The 17,469-nt window shown below is 35.2% G+C and overlaps 1 protein-coding gene across 4 annotated transcripts; it reads left to right on the top strand.

Annotated features, from left to right (window-relative positions):
* Window positions 1-103: 103 nt before the first annotated feature.
* On the top strand, window positions 104-17,369 carry LOC109041277 (uncharacterized). Of its 4 annotated transcripts, none has more exons than XM_019057567.2 (11): window positions 104-450; window positions 1,919-2,292; window positions 4,748-4,811; window positions 6,183-6,231; window positions 8,596-8,761; window positions 10,282-10,356; window positions 11,167-12,636; window positions 13,060-13,107; window positions 13,789-13,964; window positions 15,587-15,677; window positions 16,489-17,369. In XM_019057567.2, exons 2-11 carry the CDS (start codon window positions 1,938-1,940, stop codon window positions 16,581-16,583), a joined length of 2,589 nt encoding a protein of 862 aa, XP_018913112.2. In that variant the 5' UTR covers window positions 104-450; window positions 1,919-1,937; the 3' UTR covers window positions 16,584-17,369. The 4 variants fall into 4 exon arrangements, with proteins under 4 accessions (XP_018913112.2, XP_018913109.2, XP_018913111.2 ...); XM_019057564.2 differs by having other exon boundaries at window positions 105-450; window positions 10,279-10,356; XM_019057566.2 differs by lacking the exon at window positions 104-450 and adding an exon at window positions 499-627 and having other exon boundaries at window positions 10,279-10,356.
* The last annotated feature ends 100 nt before the right edge of the window (window positions 17,370-17,469 follow it).

Raw genomic sequence — 17,469 nt, 5'->3', positions numbered from 1 at the left:
AATTACCACTACTTATTACTTTACTTTTTTAACAGTTTTGCAACGCTTGCTCATCAACCTCACCATCTCACGTGCCGGTGGTTCAACATTCAACAGTCGGTATTTTGAAATAGTTGTTTTGATTTTGGTCCGTTACTTTTTCATGTTTCATGAAACTTTCTGATTGATCTTACTTCTTTTGCAATCGGGTGTAATTGCTGTGTTAAATTGAATTGAACACATAATTATTAGGTAGTATTCTTAGATAGTGTTGTCTCGCTTAGGGAGAAGTGCGCTAGTGTGTGTCATAAGAAGAATCAATGGGAAGGCGAAGTGTGTTCCTTCCCCACAACTGTGACCATCATGGATTTTCAAGTTTTCCATGTAAAAGCTTTTTTTAATGATCTAGGACGTTTCCTAACGTGATTAATCATTTTATCAGAACAATAAACTGACTGTACATTTTTGGAGGTACGTGTGATCCTTTGTCTCACATCTTTTTGACCTTTGATGGATGAGAAATTGTCCGTTCAATGAACTGACAAGATCCTAGGAGTATGTTTCTACCTGTTATTTCTATCCAGGCATGTAACATATCTGTGGTTTCACTTGAAAGATCTTCAGCTTTAAGATGATTCTTTCCAGGAAGTAAGTAGACATTGATATATCAAACAAATTTTTCTAAAATACGAGTTTTGCTTTTCACTCTTTGTAAAAACAGAGAAGTTACAGTGTTGAAGCATATTTCAGCAGTCTATTGGTGAAGAATCTCCTCCGTAAACCCTAATTAAAAGCCAAACAAAACTAAATGCAAAATACCTCACCAGATTAGTCAAATTTAGTAGTACCTAGTTGATAGAAAAATGCAAAGGAACAGATCTGATGAGTGCTGAGTCCTAACTCAATCTATCAGACGCATCATTATTGCCTATGAGGATGAAAGAGTGGTTGTCATCAGTGCAGGTGTTTTAAAATTTTGGATTAGTGCGGGACTAGTATTTGACAATTTAAATCGTTCCATTGTTGTTCTAAGTTTGTATGTAAGGAGTCACCTTCAGGATTCTCTTCAAAATTTTTAAGTCCTTCTTCTTTCTTTTTTTTAATTGACTGTGTTTATCAGGTAGAAAGGCCAATCGATGTTTAAGTTTTTTATTGTTTACTGCACCTCTTGCACAAGCGGTCGCTTTTGACGGTGTGGTCAGTGATTCCAGTTTATGTATTGCTAAATATTTTTGTGAAATTAAAAAATCTATGTAAGTATCTATGTATCAAATATTGAACTGGAATTTTTGAGTGAAGTCTTATCTTCAGGGGTATCCTTGGGTTTTTGGACATGATATTTCAAGTCTAGACTGCTGAAGTAGGTATGCTTCTACACTTTTGCTTATCTTTATGAAGATTGAAAAGCAAAACTTGTATTTCAGCAAAATTTGTTTGATATATCGATGTTTGTTTGCCTCCTGGGAGAAGTCACCCTAATCGAGTTTAAGTATTTATCTCTTGCCTCAAATGATGCGTATTATCAGGAAACCTTTTAGATTTTTTCAAGTCCAAATGCCATCTTGCTTTTGCACAAGTTCCCTATCACTGTCTCATAGTAAATTTTTGGTTTTGTCTAAATTTTTTGTTTTGCAATTCTCATTCATTGCATCTCTCATTAGGTAATTATTAACAACTTTCAGTAGCCAACCAAATTTAATTGCCATTTTCTCCTGTAAAGTCAACAATGAGCACTATCAGGATTATATTCACTGTCATCCCTTAAACGTTTAGGCCTCCCAGACCATAAGAATTGTATTGATCTAGGAGGCCTTAATACCTACTTGAGGTACGCCTATAAATACAACCCTTAGAATCTCTAGGTACCTATTTTAATAATTTTCAAAAAATGTATGGCAGTTCAGATTAATATCTCATAATTTTTGTCCTCTATTTGCAGTTGAAAGCCCAACCTTACAATGTCAGGTGAAGCAAGTAAGATTCGTCAAGCGCTGGTGGACAAAAATTCGGTTGCTATCAAACACTCCAAAAAGAAGAAATTGGAAGTTACCTATTCTCTGTCAGACTCTGGAGATATATTTGAAGAGAAAAAGTCCTCTCAGTGTAAACGCAGGCCAATAATCCGGCCCCAAGAAAATTGTAATGTTCGCACCAATCACATAATTACGCATAAATCTTCAACAAATAAAAATGATGCTTTTCCAAGTCGTCTTCCAACTCTCTGTCGATCAAAATCTGTTGCTGAGATCAAATTGAAAGCAGCAAGCAACAAAAGCAAAATGGATCTGAGTCCAGCCACTGCGTATGCAGCAAGTAAGTGAGATTTGAATGATATTTACCCATGATTTCCATCATGCAGCCATAAGCACAGCCAAGATTCTTGTTAGTGCTGATTTAAATTGTGCTCTAGAATCAGGCTAGAAACATCTTTAATAACGCCTAAATTTAAGCTCAATCTGCATATACTGCTAACCAACACCAAAGAAGCTTTCCCTGGTAAAAATGGCAAGTGCTCAGATCAGTAGCACTTGCCTTTGGAACAGACCTAAGCACTGATGTCAGTGCTGCCGGGCGCTGATCTGCTACCTCAGTGTTAGGTCTGTTCCAAAGGCAAGTGCCTCTGATGTAAGTGGCACTGACCTAAGTGTCTCAGACGTAAGCGGAGTGGAAACTCCCAGAAATACTGTACAGGCAAAAATTTCGTTAATTACCGATCTGCCAGGTACGTTAAGTCACTATTTGACGATCAGGGAGGGCTGCTGTGAGTTTTCAATCCCAAGCAAGTATCACAATCTTCAGGGGACATCGCTCGTTCCCATGCGGTCTCCAATCTAAGTACTAACTACGCCCGACGTAACTTAACTTCGGTGATCGTCCTAGCGATTGAACCACTACACTACCTGCGCGTGTACGTGTTAGGGGCGTAATTTTACCATTTCAGGGCCCCCATTGGGGTAATTTTGCCAGCAAATGATGATTTTGTCTTTGAATGTGAATCCGATACTTAATTTTTCTATTATTCTTTTTTAATCAATCAACATGTAAATGAAGTTTTGTAAGTTACGTTTCTTTGAAAAAAAATGGATCGCACTAAAATTCAAAATTAAAGCTAATGATGCAAAAAAAAATAATGAAAGTTGAAATTATACAAAAAATATAAATTAGCAGATACAAAAATTGAAAGTAAAGGAGTAAAAAAGTTAGAAAAGAATTGAAAATAAAGTAGGAAAATTTTAAAAAAAATTGAGACTGAAACATTTTAAAAACAGTTAAAACTGAAAAAAATTAAAACCAAATTTAAAACTATTTTTTTTTATAAAAAAATAATAATGCTTAAATAAATATATCTAAATACATATTTTAGCGGTGATAATATTTTTATCGATCTCATTTTTTGTTGTGTTTTAATTATTTAAGTGCCATCTTAAACGAAGAGGGTAAAACAAATTATTCAAGAGTGTGGCTACTTAAACTAGTTTTCCTTCCCTCTTAGAAAATCCCACCTTCTACAAAATATGCCTCTCTGAAAGATAAAGTTTGTGGTCCCCGTGTCCCGAGGAAATATTCCCCCACGAAAATGAAATAGGGTGGGGGAAGGGGGAGCCATCTCTACTTTTTGGGAGTGAGTGCGGTTCGATTAAGATTGATGTCAGAGACTTACCCTCTGAACCAAGTCCTGACCTCAGTCCCGCTTACCTCAGAGACATCTCTGCACTTAGGTAAGTCTTTCTCCCGACGTCAGTGCCTCTTACCTCAGTGCTGACTTCTTGGGTAAGTGCTTTAACACTTACGTCAGAGAAAACTGAACTGACCTCAGAGCAAATTGCACTGACCTCAGTGGAAAATTCACTGACCTAACACTTGCCATTTTTACCAGGGTTTGCATTAAGATTTTTCATCTGGATTCCCTTTTTAGGATGCCAGCTGTTATCCTGGGTCTTGAAGTCTCTTGATACCATAATGAAAAACATTTTTAAGCTGGCAGTTAAGTTATGCTTCACTTAAAATTTATTTTAATTACTAATAACTATGGTAAGATTCCCTAATTTTTTCTTACTGCCCAATTGAGAGAAATGCTTAAATTGTTGATATTTCTCTCGGATCAAAAATAATAAACATACTTAGTTACTTACTGTAGTATGTAATAGTTATTTTTGATCCGGGAGAAATACCTACATTTTATGCATTTCTCTCAATTTGGTCATGAAAAACAGTTAGGGAGTCCTACAACTATAATCTTAAACTTTAATCTTACTGTGAAAGATTTTTCATGCCTGCATTAAGTAAGTATGTAAATATATACAGAGCGAGTTTAAACTTTGATGTTAACAAATAGTTCCCCTTGACCAAGAAGTACTGGACCAAATTTCAAGTCTCTTTAGCTCAATTTGTTCAAAAGGTACCAGGGTATTGTATGATGTTAACTCTGCTTTATATTTTAAAATGTAAGTGTTAACACTTGCAACCTTATATCCATCCAACGCAGTAGATTTACTTTCTTATGAAAAAGATATTTCCTGTGGAATTAGCAATGCTAAAATTCCATCCAGCAGGGAAAAAAAAGACTGCTCAAAAACATCAGGTAGTTAAATTCAAAATAGACCCACTTAGATCACACTGATGTCATAAAGGCTTCACTGTGTCTTGCAAAGAAATGAGCAAAGGCACAAATAAAAGAGAGGACCTTTTTATGAACAGTACTCTTCACCCACCTTAGAATGTCATGGAATTAATTCTTGAACTTGTCTCTGTTGCGGCTTCATTGTAGGAAGAACTCCTCTTCCGTTCCGGAGCTTTCCAAAAATACCAAGAACACCAGTGAATGCTCCCAGGTAAATATACTTTTGCTAATTATGTATGTAAAATACTTTCCTCTGTTGCCCCTTCTACTTTTTGGGCTTTTTAATCACATGCAGTTTTTCATGTCTCGGAGAAAATTTCACCCTCATAGTAAAATTCATTTTGCACTTGGACGGTGGCTTTTCTCTTTTTTAAGCATTCATCTGCTTGACTCTACAGCATAAATTAATTTTTTCGTGTCGGATTCGGGGGGACACACATCAATGCTGCAACTATTGTAAAAACATAAAAAGTTCCAAATTTTTTCCTCAAAATATCCAATTTTGCTTATAATTGTTAAAGAAAGAAGAAAAAAATTTAGCTATGTTTTGGACTCACTTGCACTTTCTTTATTAAAATGAATGCATTTCAAGGGCTCTGCCTTCATCATCAGCAATATCCTGCGACTCCAAACTTTGCAACATCATAACACAGAGAGATATTACAATTTTCTTAAAAATCCCCCAATTATACATCGTTAAGAATGAGCAACACTATGCAACAGAGAATTGAGGTGCATCACCAGCCCTTTAGAGAGTGATTCGATAGTCACTTGATTAATTCTGAACTGCTTTGGCTCTTCTCATCATAAGAAAGTGTCAGTGTTCTTGAGGCGCCTCTCTACCGGTACTTCCTATTTCCAGGAAAGTGCCTGTGAAACAATATTCTGCAGTGTCCGTTTGCATGCCTAGGCTTGAAGTTCATTATTTATTGTCCACAAAAGTTTCTTGGATGGTCAGAATTTACTGTATATTAATTGTAAGACAGAGAGAATAAAATAACACAGTCTGTTTCTACAATTAAAACATATTTTCTCTTCTTAGGTTTGTATTCATAGCCGTTCCTTAGTCAGGGTCTTTCCTGAGGAGGCCTCATATACTTAGTTTACATCATTGTGATTAAGGAAGATTTAAGAGATCCTCAACATAGCATCATGAAAAGGACATTTTTTTAAAATAAATCTCAAGTAAAATTCAAGAGTATGTACAACTTTGGGAATGGACCCTTAAAAGGGATTGTAATGACTTTTTTAAAAAGAATGAAGAATACACATCCAAGAAAAATATTGCTGGTTTAAAAAATGTTAAGGTAGGTTTGCACCTTGTGAATGTGGCATGAATTAATTTTGGTCTCGGATTCTGGGGGATACAAATGATCTATGCTGTATTTTTTTTGAAAACTAAGCGCCAAATTTCGCTAATAATTTTTTTCAATAAAGGAAACATAGATAAAAATTTGTGCTATCATTCTCATGAAAGTAGCGCTCAATTGCAAAAAATAGTTAAGTTAAGGTGCTTCATTTCTTCATGAAACAAGAGAAAAATGTTTTATTTCATTATTGTTTTTGTTTTCTTTGTTCACAGTATCCCTGGAGCTCCAAAATTTGATCATAAAGTTAATTGCAAAATTCCGGTAAGTTCTAGCTAATTTGTTAGAGCACACATTTATGCTCGAATTATAGCCTTTTTTTCCAAGTTTTTTCTTCTTGCTCTGTATTATGTGCATGGTTCAGTAAAGTGGAGCCGCTCCTAATCTTTACTTTTCTAAGTTTTTAAATTTGGAATCCGTGAATGAGTTAATGTTACCGCAGGCTTCTGTGTTCACACACAATCTCTGTTCAGCATATCCATACATAAGTATTTTTAAACGTAGAATTGAATTTTTATGTCAGAGAGTCGACTTGGCTTGAGGCCGATTTTAGGTTTACGGAAAATTGATATTTTCTTGGGACTGAAGTTAGTCATTATTGTTTCACGCAAAAATAAATGCACCTACAATGACTAGATCATATTGATTTTCACATCTTTGCACTTATGGAATTGATATGTAAAGTCATTGAATGAATACATTAGTATATCTTGTCCCTGCAATTTTTTATGGCAAAGCGATGGGTTTTCAGGATTAGTTTGCTTACTTTCAATGCATGAATGAATAAAGCATCGGACATGGCTGAACTTCTTTGTATGACAAAATGCTAAAAATAACAAAATAAAGACATATTTAATGCAATTGCAATTATAGCAAGTCAATTTTCTTTTCAATAATATAACGGGATTTAGCACTGGTGATTTAGCTATTACAGCCCCAAAATACCTTTGAATTGACTTTATTTTCCAGGATCTTGACGTATCTTTCTCTTTTTTGGCTCAAACTACTCAGTAGACGCTGTTCTTCAAGAATCTGATAAAATTTTGCTTGAGGCAGATCAATAAACTTAAGCTTGTTCGCATGGCCTTATACGATCACAATACACGGTCTCGTCGAGGTGCGTGGTTGACCTTGCAGTGTTGGGTCGTGAATTCCCCTCATGTGCTGCTTACCTATATTAAAATCTCTGAAAATGAAAACTAATGATGTATGCGTCAGTGACGTGCCTTATTAACACATGGCGTTGGAGTTCACTTCTTGTTTTTCTTTTCCTTCCTCTCCTTACCATTGCCCTATCTTCCTTTTGCAAAACCCAGAGCAATGGTTGTATAACATACTCTAGAAAATTGAACTGAATAGGAAGATAAAGATAAGTTGTATTTCGTCGGTGAGTAAAACAAGCTTATCTTATCTTAATATCTCCAGCTGTTCACCCATCTATTTTGAAGGAAATCTCTCAGTCATCACTGATTTATCAGTGTAAGACAGTGCATCCTGGTTGGAAGTTCAAAACAAAAGTAAATAAAAGTAAGTACAAAAGGCACCTTTCTTTTCTGCAATGCCAATACAAGGATTATCCAAAGTTCTTTTTGACTCCCACAATTTCAGCTTCAATTTTTTATATTAGTTAGCCTTTTTGGATAAATCGGTTTCAAGAGAAACCAGCTTCAATGCAATGATTTAACTCTCTTTCTTTTTCTCTGCAGCATGTGTTCATCTACTCATGTCAGGTTAAATTGCATACACTGCATTAATTTTATTTCATTCTCTCCCCATAAAATTAGGTTTGTAGCTAATTATCAACTTGGATGATATCAATGAGTGAATGGGCTCTTTGACAAGGTATGAAGCAAAGCATTACACAAATAATTTTCTCTTCAAAATTTCCCTGGCAAAACGAATTGCACCACAGAGAGTGTAGAAGCAAACTACTAAACAAGCTATAAGTGTTTACAATTAACATGGGTTAAATAGCAAAAGTACGAATGATGTCATTTGTATAATTTATCTTCCAAATGTTCTGTGTTTGAAATACATGTTAATTCCTTATTTAGGAGTTGATCTCTGAAATCCTTGTTGTGTGAATCGTATTCTACGTGAAATTTAGAAGAGAAAATTTGTGAGTTTTTCTCTGGTGGCTCAATGTACAGACTCTCAAAACGATTCAATTTGATCATTGATCTCTGTATCAAAATCACTTTATTCTCCGAATGTTCAGATGTTAAAAAATGTTGTGAAGAGAAATCTTTGCAGCAAATCCATTTATCTCAGAAACTGACCGAAGAAAATGTCCAACCAATATTCTAAACTGAGAAGGTTATACACGAGGAGTGTGTTGCTTCTATTCTAAGTTCCCTAAATTTTTATGGGAATAAGTAAGGAACTTTGGTCCCAACATCCAATTCACTGGGAGGTGGGAATACGGTGTAGAGGTTGTAATGCAGTGTAGAGGTGGTCTTATTAACAATGAGCGTTTCACTTTTAAAAGGAATTATGTGAAAATGAATTAAAGCACAAGGAACTGTGGGCATAGGGTTTGCAAGTTACATTCCTTTTACGAGGCTTTTCAGTAATATATTTCTGTTTGTTGCATGTAACTTTCTCTAACCTTTCTTGTTTATTTCTCAGATTCTGCAACGTTCGAAATCTTGCGTATCTATGAGAAGATCTGTCTTCACAAGTACTCCACTGAAAGATTCTTCTGGCTCATTAATCCTTGGTCTCTCACCTATTGTACCACAAAACGCTCCACAACCTCCTGTAATAATTCCCTCTCAAGAGCTCAAACGTACAAGTAAGTTTTTCTTTCAATTTTTGGTCTTTTTTTTCTACCTAAATACCCAAGTAATACAGTTTTACACTCATCACCTGAGCTGCAGTCACAATTGAGTATAGCATCAGTTGCCACTCATACAGAAAGAAACAAATGCATTATGGCGTAAGCTACCTGAGTGATAGTACACTGAATTTTAAAGGTTCTTCTAGTATCTACTCTATGGTGAGCCAAAGCAGTGAGTTAGTCGAGTGATACCCTTGATAAAGACCTTCTTCGATCAATTAACTCAAAGAATTACCTAGATTCCTGCACAAGAGAATAGCTCAGTTGTAGCTTCCAAAGAAGTCAACTCCTAAATAAGATAGAGTCAGGCAAAAGGACTCTTCAAGTAGAAAACTAGAGAAAAAAAGGTGATAAACATACCATACCACAGGATAGACGAGATCATGTTATATCATTTGAAGCAAAAAAGGCCCATAAAGCCCAAGGATGCACTACCGAGAAAAACGGAGTTTTGAGAAGAATGGGGTGAAATTTGCCTGCCTTTAAAATAATTCACTTTAAAAGGTTATAACATCATTTGAAACAAAAAGTATGGTTTAAAATTTGGACCCAAGATTTGTCAGAGTATTAGAAAATTCAAATGCATGTAAAAATTGGAAATAAATTTTTCTGACCTCAAATTAGTAACATTACTTGTGTGCTGACCTTATTTTTGGATGATTTAGAAGATTAGCCATCAAAATTTTGATTCTATCCCAAGTGCTTTGACCCATCTTGAACATTATATTTTTTAATAGAATAATTACCCGTACAAAAAAAGCTCTAAACCTTGTAAAACTCTTGCGCTCGTAAATTGTTAATGTTGCGTACGCGTCGTGCTGTCTTCACACTCTGGCATCCTCAGTGCAACTCCTCATCTTATTATACTGAGGATGCCAGAGTGTTGATTTGGCAAAATGTGTATGCAACATTAACAATTTACTCCCTTGTGAGTAAGTATTTGTTAAGTGCCTTTAATGATCTTTTCTCGTTCATTAGCCTTATACATTCTGAAATTGGAAATCATAAAAGATAAAATGAGGCTCGAGCTCATTTACCAAATTTGTATAATTTTGGGGATCTCTCAATTTTTGAAAATCTAATTGTTGTATTTTAGGGTTAAAGGACATTTATCGTCATACTTACTCTCGCAACTATCAATCGCTTCAAGAGAGACCAAACAACATGATTCAACCAGGTGTTGGTCCATCTTTTTGTTTCAAAAACTTCTTTGAAGTTTCATCTGGCCGGATTTAACTTGAGCTAGCTTAGCTGCATTACAAGAGTTGCCTAATTTTCTCTTGTGTTTAGAACTAGTCACCGCTGTTAAATTCTGTATGAATTTACTCTAAATTATGACAAATACCTACATTTACATTTTCAAGTTACAGTGTCGCTTAGTTTTCTCTCTAAATATAAAACATCAGAGGAAATTATGTCAAATCCGTCCACTTATTACATACCTTGAAAGTAATGCATTTTTTCCATTTTAGCAGCAGAGCGCATAGCTCGAGTGGACTCAAATCTACCATTGAAATCATCGGTGAAGAAATATCCATCTCTTCTACCAGGTATAGTTTTTCCCCATTTTTTCCCATGATATATTTTATGTAAATTCTTTTGGAGGGAAAACCATTTGCTATATGTTGTACCCGAAACCTTCAATTAGTACCTTCTGGTAGTAAGTACTATCTAGTGCCTTCAGTTTAAACACAGTCCAACTGAAGTCAATTGCATCTTAAAAGTTTTGGATGCATCTTAGAATATGCAAAACACACTTGAGAATTCTCAGTTTGCCTAAGCGTTTAAAATTCCCATTCTACTCTCCACATGCCTCCATGAAATTGAGCATGTAGGTAGCATACTATCTGTCAGCTAGAATATACAGTACGGCTGTATCATATTTCAAATAGAAAGCAGCTCAATCACAATGCACAATTCCCATCATAGCAATATAAGGGTTAAAATGTCAAGTGTCCTTCTGTTTACAAAGAAGGTACATACCAATTTCAGGAGTATTACACTGTATTGTTATTCCTGAGCAGTGGTAGCCTAAACCTCAACTTTAAGTATCCCAAGGGTGAATTGTCATGTGTAATTTGATTTTACAAGGCACTTCATTACACTGAATATTGCAAAAAAAGTTCTAAAGAAATTCCTCTCTAATTCTTTTGGAAGAACCATACTCTTAATATTGCAATGGAATTTTCTTATGACGTTGGTAGAACCATGGCTGTGCATTTTCCATACCTACTTCATAATAGGTTCAAAATCAAACTAATGAACATGATACATAAATCAGTCACGCACGGAATCAACACACTGTATTTGAGCTTACTACAATTCATGTTTTAAGAATATTTCTATATATTTTTTTCCAGATGAATCTGTGATTCCAGATGTGCCTGCAGCCGACATCAAACATACCACTTTTGTTAAAACAACAGGAAACTTTGTTTCAAAACAGACTGTTCAGTCAACATCAAAAGAACAAGCTGCAACTTCCACTGTAACATTGAAAACTGTAAAACCATCAAGGGCACGGATTACAAAATCTAAGACCTCCAGCTTTAATCCTTTACAGAGCTCTGACGAGAACAATCGCAATGAAACTGTAATCTTTGTTGGAGACAAAAATATCATCGCCAATGAAAACATACTGAAACCAGCATCAGTTGTCCCGCAACAAAAATCCATCGCAAAAAAAATTGATGAAACCATCAACCTCAGTTTGGATATGCAGCTTAGGAATGGTACAACCAACAAGGGCCTGCCACTGATATCTAACAATGAGAATGTTGCTGCAAGTTCTAGCCAAGGTGAATCATCTAAAGTCAAGGTAACAATGGAAACAAAAAGAGGAAAGAAAAAAGATAAGAGTCAAACTGGAAAAACCAATGAACCACCAAAAGAGGCACTGTCTGAGATTATCAGTCAGTCTGTTCGGCAAGAACCAGAAGGGAATCAAACAGGTGGTGTTTCAAAGCCAAGAAGAAGACAGAAAAAGGATGAAACTATTCAAGGTCCAGTCCAAAGCATGAAAAATCCAGAAAATGTCAAGATCAGGTCTTCACGTAGAAAAAATGGAAAAAACACTGTACAGGTCGATTGCGCAATAGATATGGATATCGTAGAAAAAGAAGCAGAACACAAATTGGAAGCCTTGTCTCCCTCCACTGCTGAAAATGTCTCCAATGCTCATGAAGCTGGAGCTTCTAGTGAAACTGCTGACTCAAAATTACTGGCAAACGTCACTACGAGGAGAAGGAAGACTGCAGAGCCGGCAAATGAGGTACCAGCTAAACGTCCTCGGAGTGAGTTGGTAGGTCAAGCTGAAAAAGATACAAAGAAGTCCAAAGAAAGAAAATCAAGCCGTGTTGCTGGAAAACTGGTAGCAAGACGCACCAGAAGAAAAGTAGAAAATCAGCCCATGGAAGAAAGTTCCAAAGAGAATGATGTCTTGAAAGACGCAGAAACAAAAGATGTTAATGGGATGTGTGTCATAGCTCTCTCTGAGAGAGGACAAAACATGGAAACAACCAGCAATTCTGAAAAACCTAGAACTCGAGCTGCAAGGAGCAAGAGAGGAGAACTTGCTCCATCAAATGACCAAACAGAAGTGAATGATGATCTCACACGAAATACTAGATCAAGGGTCGCGTTTGAAGCAGAGGTTTCAGAGCAACGTTATGCCAAGTCTAAGAAGGGAAATCTAGCAAGGAACCGCACTCCGGATGAAGACTGTCTCCCTAGTTCAACTTCTGTTTTAGATAGACCAAAAGCCAAAACACGGCCGTCACGCTGTGATGCAGACAGTGCAGAAGTTGGAAACAGTAATCGTTCCCGGAGAGGTTAGTCCATCAATGCTAATTATCTTTTTTTAAGTTTTGCACGTGAAGAAAGAATCATGCTACATTTGTGAACAAGCTGTAAAATACAGGGAAGGAACGTAATAATGAGGAAAATATCAGAAGAATTGAAAGTATCATACAGTCAATCAAAATTTTCTACCTTCCCAAATCTTATCAAAGATTATGTGCATCTATTTTATTTTTTTGGGAGTCTGTAAAAATAAAAATAATGAGGCAAGCATTTCAAATTGTAAAAATTAAGAAATATTATGAAAAATGTCAGAAATCTTAAACACAGAGAAATACTTGTTGCTCTGGGTTATGATCCAAAAGTGTCCATCCTTAAGGATTTATTGAATTCATATTGTGTTGATGCCCTTTTAAACAAGATCTAATCATTGACTTTTTTCCCTTTTTTTCTAGCTGCCACAAATCTCATTTTAACAAATGATATGAAATTGTCTGAAGTCAGTAAGTATAATAATTATCTTCTTATAAAGAAATGATACATAGACGCAGAAATATAAAATATAAAAGAATGAATTTATATACATTCATTATAATTTATTTGATAAATTTGTTTAAATATTGTTAATTAATAATTCATATTTTTAATAAAGCCTATAGACTCATGGCACAATTTCTTATTTGACGGAGGAATTGTGGCTTAACCGTATGTACCATTCTTCCAGGTAACTTATTCAAACACGCAGATCCTACCCATTTGACTCTTCATATCATACATTAAAATTAAGATATCTCCTTGAAACTTTGTAGGTAAACTTTTGATGTCATGAGAATTTGAATCGTCTAGGTAATGGTTAGAAAGGACGTATGCTTGTGTTCCCTTTTTCCAGCAATCAAGTCCATTTTGAAAAATTGTTCTTGAGTGTCTTGGTGGTCATTAGTATGAACAGCTTGTGTCAAGCTGACTACTTACATGTTCTTGGACTATCTCAGGGGAAAAAATGGGCTGAAAACTCCTGGAGACACTTGAGGCCCTCTTGTTAGATGCTTTTACTTCAATCTGAGGGAGGAAAGGTTGCTATTTTCTGTCTGACAAGTTCATATATTGAACTGCAAAAATCACTTTGTTTTAATCTGTTTTCTTTCTTTTCAAGTCTAAACTTTGTATTCTTTTCCTTTTTGCAGAGACATTTTGGAACCAAAAAGTATCGTATCATATTCATAACACACGCAGTGAAGATCCCTCACATAAGTATGCCTCGTTGGCGCTATTTCAGCATGAGGACAGTAAAATTCAATGCGGTGTATTAGAGATTCCCCCTCAAAATTACAAGCCAGAGCAAAAACACCGCCGTGATTTAGTGAGTAGAGTTGCTGATTTTATCTTTTAAATTATTAAGGCTAGAGCTAACTACAGAATTGATATCAAAATGTCTACAGTTCGGATTTTACAGTTAAAATTTGTATCAGAAACTCTAGACAGCAATGGAATCCAGAGGTGCAGAGTTTCTAAGTGCTGACTGTTTTCCAAGATCTGTTGTTTAAGCCTCACAGCCATATTTTCGACTTCTCCTATGACCAAATGAAGGATTTTACGGCTAAATGTTTGATCTCATGGTGAAATGTGCAATTATTTGTCTCATTTTTCAAGGCGTTAAACTAAAACAAACAAAAATTATGGGATCACTATTTCTGACTTATTCACAAAAGCTCTCATCTGCTTTGGAAAACTAATGGCCAACAAATAGCTAGAAGCCAGGAAGTATCCAATATCTGAAGCCATATCTGTAAAAACAGCGGATATTAAACATCCGCCATTTTGAGGGATAATGTCTTTTAAGAATCTGCTAACCTTCCACAGTGTTTGTGCTAAGTTTCAGACTTCTGGTCTGGTATAATTTTTTTTCAAGATGTGAATAAAAAATCAAGTGATATCTAGAAACAGCAGATGTCAGAATTCATTGAAATAATAAATTTTGAGCTAAATTATTCGCTGAAGCTCATTAATTTCGTTAAGGATTGTATATGTAAGCACATCACAACAGCAATAAAAGTTAAAAAGACCTACTGTACGTGGGTCCTTGGGAGATGGTACCCCTATTATTAGTTTTTTATTTAAAAGACTGATAATATAGTTTGTTCCTTATTTTTTTTTTTGAAGTTACCGAATATTTATTTTTTTAAAAAAAAAAAAAAAAAAACCATTAAAAAACTTGACAGTAATTACAATTTGCTCAGTATCAATCGCTCTACATACCTCTCTTATAATTAGCTAGGTGGTTCATTTTATGCCTTTAAAAAATAATGTCTCTGTAAATACAGCAGATGTGGTCTTTTTTCAAAATCACTGTACCTTGTTTACATTTGCTTTAAATTTAAATTTCTTAGGCTTATTTTTTAGAGGAGGATTCGTTCTGTAATGAATTCCTTGGCCAAACCCTATTTGCTGCACGGTCATCGAAATGCATAGCTTTCAAAATTTAAAACGTGATTTTCTCAAAACTTAAGAACGCAACATCCGCTGTTCTCACACAGGTATAAGGAAAGAAAATAGAAAAATAGTAGAAAAAGTAGCAGAAATAGTAGTCATTTATTGCAAAATTTTGTTCAGTCGCAGATAGGGTTTCATCAAGCGAAAAAAGCTCTGTGGTCACCGACTGTTTGTGTGAGTTATTCATGCCAAAATTATCGAAATTTTGAATCATCTAATGTGCAGCTTGAGTAAATTTTGTCATGACTAGTTACCATGTATGAGCGTCCTTCCTTATTCTCTCCTCAGTTCCTTCTTTCTTTTTTCTTCCTCTTTTTTTCGGGCAAATGCCCATCTCCTCCCTGAATCCGCCTATGATAAAAAAATCTCAGAATTCAGCTGGCGCCAGATTTCCTGGAATTTTGCACCTAGCACTTTCTGCCTTCACTGCATTGATGCACCTTATGAGCTCACAATCTCACTTGGCAACTGATATAAACTTTTTTTGTTTAGATGTTAACCGTCTTGGATGGGACTTGTGATGTCATAGTTAATGGAAAACATCAAAAATTGGATTTTGGTTCCGTCATGGTACTTCCCAAAGGTAATCATTGAGTTTTTAGATTAAGTTCAGCCCTCAATAAGACTCCCGTTTTAATTGGATTTTGTGGAATGGCTAAAGTTTTACTCAAGCCCCCAAACTAGGACTGTGCAAACACTCAAAAGATTCTAACTAGACAGCCTATTTGAACAAGAAAGGAAGATACCCTGGAGTTTTCCCATACAAGAATGTAAGGCGACTCTCCTTTCCTTAGGCTTTTGCCTGGAAGATTTCTGCCGTTTTCTCAGAGAGTGTACCCTTCAGGAAGCCTAAAGTGCAAAAAAGAAAAAAAAAAAATAATTTGAAAATTCCGTTCTTACACTTTTCTACCGAGTGGTTTCCATTGCTTCTTGTCTCTTTGTGAGGCCGGTAGGCCCAGAAAAAATTTGAGGAAAATGTTGAGTTTTTAAAAAATGTACTGAATTTGGAACCCATTAAAACAAAATTTGTTTTGTTAGAATTCATAGGAACATTCAGGAAATTTTGCCTGCGGGGTATAGCAGAAACCAGCCTAATTGAAAGGAAAAAATCCAAGAGGCAGTTTTGTTCAAAAGTCAGATAATCCATAAATTTTGGAGTCAGAGAAGTCTTGGAAAACCGGAAGTGAGGAAATTATGGAAAGCCTACTGTCGGTGGTCACATTTTATCCTGTTTTTTTATTGTTTGTTTATTTATAGTTTTGAGTGGTAGCAAAATTAATGATATTATTTCATTCCTAAAGTATCCTTCTAAATCCTTGATGAGATCAGTCGGTAGTTTTTGGATTTGCATCAAACTGTTATGTGCCTAATTTTTTACATTTCATTGTTTTCAGGTTCGTTGTATGGGATCAAAAATATCGGCTTGAAAACTTGTAAAATACTGTTTACGATGATGCCTGCCTTAGTACCTAATTTATCTAGTGCTTAGTCACCTATTTTGTGCCAGATTTTGGAGTCTGAGAAGTCTCAGAAAACCGAAAATGAAGAAATTATGGAAACCCTACTGTCTGTGGTTACATTTTATCCTGTTTTTTTATCGTTTTGGGTGGTTGCAAACTTAATGATATTATTTCATTCCTAAAGTACCCTTCTAAATCCTTGATGAGATCAGTCGGTAGTCCATGGATTCTTATCAAACGGTTATGTGCCTAATTTTTTACTTTTAATTGTTGTCAGGTTTGTTGTATGGGATGAAAAATATCGGCTTGAAAACTTGTAAAATACTGTTTACAATGATGCCTGCCTTAGTACTTAATTTATCTAGTGCTTAGTTACCTATTTTCATTGGTCAATTCCCGTAGATTTCCGTACACGGCCGATTTTTTTCATTACGGTTTTAAATTTATTTTTGTATTATTGTTCACACTTGTCCTTACAGTATGTATATTCCTCATTTTTAAAAAGTCAGATTTTATAGTGTGAATTGTAAAAATTTTGTGAGAGTGTGTACACAATTTTAATTAGGAAGACAAAAATGTTTGTCTTCTCTATCACAGAAAAACTGTGTATTATGAGCAATGCCTGTTTCAAAAAAGAGTGCATTTCCTGTCATTTATACTCTCTATTTGGCTTAAAACATGTATTTTCCAAAAACAGCCAAACAGTATTTTGATGTAAATTATGATGTTTTTACAATTCGTTTTAATACCTGTGATAAGTATATTTTTTTGCTTGAATACTCTTTTTAACAATTAAAAGTCTATGGTCAAGTGATTACAGCTGAGTTCTTGCATATGTATCCTCTCTTAAATCTCATCCCTTCATCTCAAAGCATCTTTTATTACTCTTCTGACTCTCATATGAGAGTGATATGT

Source organism: Bemisia tabaci, chromosome 1 (assembly GCF_918797505.1).
Source record: "Bemisia tabaci chromosome 1, PGI_BMITA_v3".
NCBI classification, from domain to species: Eukaryota; Metazoa; Arthropoda; class Insecta; order Hemiptera; family Aleyrodidae; genus Bemisia; species Bemisia tabaci.
Note: the sequence above shows the minus strand (reverse complement) of the source record. Positions and strands in the feature narration are given on the sequence as shown.

Coding starts and splice junctions, on each gene's coding strand:
- LOC109041277 (XM_019057564.2), top strand. CDS start 1,938: ATGTCAGGTGAAGCAAGTAAGATTCGTCAAGCGCTGGTGGACAAAAAT. Junction 13,108..13,788: donor TATGAAATTGTCTGAAGTCA/GTAAGTATAATA, acceptor TCCTTTTTGCAG/AGACATTTTGGAACCAAAAA. Junction 15,678..16,488: donor CGTCATGGTACTTCCCAAAG/GTAATCATTGAG, acceptor CATTGTTTTCAG/GTTCGTTGTATGGGATCAAA.